Here is a 2,081-nt window from a genome sequence, read left to right on the forward strand (position 1 = left end):
TGGGGGTCGCTGGCGGCCCGGAGGCATTTCCGGAGGCGCCGGGATAGGGAGAGGTGAGGCCATCGCTGCGGGTCCCACCTGGTTCTCCGGGAATGGCTGCAAGGAAACCCTCCACGGTAGCCACAGAGGGAGCGGGCGGCTCCTCCTCCTCCTCCTCCTCCTCCTCCTCCTCCTCTTCCTCCTCCGAAGATTCGTCGGTCCCGCCGGCGGCTTTCCCGTCCTTCCCGCGTCCCGGTGCCGCGGTGGCCGCTGGCACCTCCGGGGTGCTGCCGTGGCCCGTGGCCGTGGGGAGCCACGGGGCCCCCGATTGCTCCTCGCCGTCCTCCTGCAGCGGCACCGTGGCCGCGGCGGGCAGCGGCGAAGCTGCGGGACCCTCGGCTCCTCCGGCGCCGGAGAGCTCGGCATCCTCCGGGGAGCCGCCCGGAGCGGGGCCGAGGGTGCTCGCCCAGCCGGGCACCCAGCCATCCGCCGGGGTGACGGGCTCCCCCGGCGCCGGCTCCCGGGAATCCGTCGAGGCTGCAAAAGTGGCACCGGTCAGCGACGTCACCTGGGYGTCCCTGGAGCTTGCCGGCTGCTCYGTCGGGAGCGGGGAGCCGGCCGCCGTGGCTGGGAGAGGCCGGAGCAGCCCGTCAAGCTGCGCGGCGTCACCTGCAGCGGCTCGCTCAGGCACAGGCGGTTCGGTGGGCGCCTCCACGGCCGTTCCCGCCTGGAAAAGCACGGAGAGGGTCTGTCCGGGGCCGGCCAGCTCCGTGGGCTGGATGTCGTCTCCGCCTTGGCGACTCCTGCTCTCCTCCGCCGGCTCCCCACGCTCGCTGCCCGCCGAGGAGCCCCGCGCTCGCTCCGGCTCCTGCTCTTCCTCCTCCTCCTCCTCTGCAACAGGCAAGTCAAAAAAGCCATGAGACATTTGCACCCGATGCCAGCAAGCGAGAAAGATCCCGCAGAGCGGATGGGACCGGCAGCGGCAAAGCTTCGGAGCAGTTCAGGTCCTGCCCCTCTCCAGGGCGGGCAGAGCTGAACGGGAAATGCCCCCTCCCAAAAAAAAAAGATATCTCCCCCCCCCCGGGCATTTCCCAGCGGGACGGATGCAGCCCCGAGCCTCGGCGTGACGTTCGCCCCCTCGAACTGGCATCCCGGGGAGGGGACCGACGTCCGGGCTCTGCCTCCTTTCTCTCCGGCTGCCGGCACCCTCCTTCGGCAACTCGCGTTTCCCAGCTCCGGCCGGCACCCTGTCCCCGTGTCGGGCCAAGGAGGGCAGGACCGAGCTCCCCAAACCTCGGGAGCACGGGGAAGAGGACTCGGGCACGTCTACACCTAGCGATTAGCACCGAGGAGGGATGTAACGATCCCCCAAAAGGCCCCGGCGCGTAGCTCCCTGCAAAACCAGCTCCGTTTTCCGGTGAGATGCCGGGAGGCATCTACACGAGCCTCCTCTCCGCTTGCAGGTGCCTCATCCCGGCCGGTGCCTCCAACCGATGGATGCAAAGCGGAGCAGCTCGGCCCCAAACCGGAGGGTATTTTCCCGCGCTTTTCCTCGGACACCTCCAAACGCTCCTTGCAAACTCGGCGCCTCAATCCCCCCCCCCCTCCTCGGGCTTCCTCCGGCCCCCGGCCCCGCACCGCGGCAGAGCCTCCACCTACCCGTCCGGGACGGCTCGCGACCGGCCTCCGGGCAATTTCCACCCGTCCCTTTGGGCCCTTCCTCGTCCGCGGGGACGGAGCTGCCTGGTTTCGCGCGGCACCTAAGCGGGGCGCCCGCCTCGGGGCCGCCCGGGGCCGTGGGCAAAGGGGCGGCAGCTAGCGGGGGGCGCCGGGCCCCCGGCCCCGCCGCGTCTTCGGGGCCAAAGCTCGGCTTTTCCAGCTCAGCGTCAACCTTAAGGAAAGGGACGGCGTAAATGGCCCCGCGCGACTCAATCTCCACTTGCGCCTCGGGCAGCTGCAGCTCCTCCAGCTTTTCTGCCACTGTAACAATCCCGTGGAGGCTCTCGGGATCACTGGCTCGGTTTTTTCCTGGAGCCTCAGGGAAAGAGTTTGTCCCTTCTGTGGGCAGAAAGAAAGTGGGATATTACTGCCTTGTCCCGGCC

At 69.5% G+C, this 2,081-nt stretch overlaps 1 protein-coding gene across 1 annotated transcript in view; it reads right to left on the minus strand.

Moving 5' to 3' along the window:
* BCAN (brevican) overlaps positions 1-2,081 on the minus strand; it is a 13,257-nt gene that overhangs the window by 7,436 nt on the left and 3,740 nt on the right. The window contains exons 6-7 of the mRNA XM_026073853.1: positions 1,639-2,037; positions 79-870 (exon numbers count right to left, since the gene is read on the minus strand). Of these exons, the coding sequence (XP_025929638.1) occupies positions 79-870; positions 1,639-2,037 (1,191 nt within the window). The remainder of the gene's footprint in view (positions 1-78; positions 871-1,638; positions 2,038-2,081) is intronic.

Source organism: Apteryx rowi, unplaced genomic scaffold (genome assembly GCF_003343035.1).
Source record: "Apteryx rowi isolate R43461 unplaced genomic scaffold, aptRow1 scaffold_379, whole genome shotgun sequence".
Lineage (NCBI taxonomy): Eukaryota > Metazoa > Chordata > Aves > Apterygiformes > Apterygidae > Apteryx > Apteryx rowi.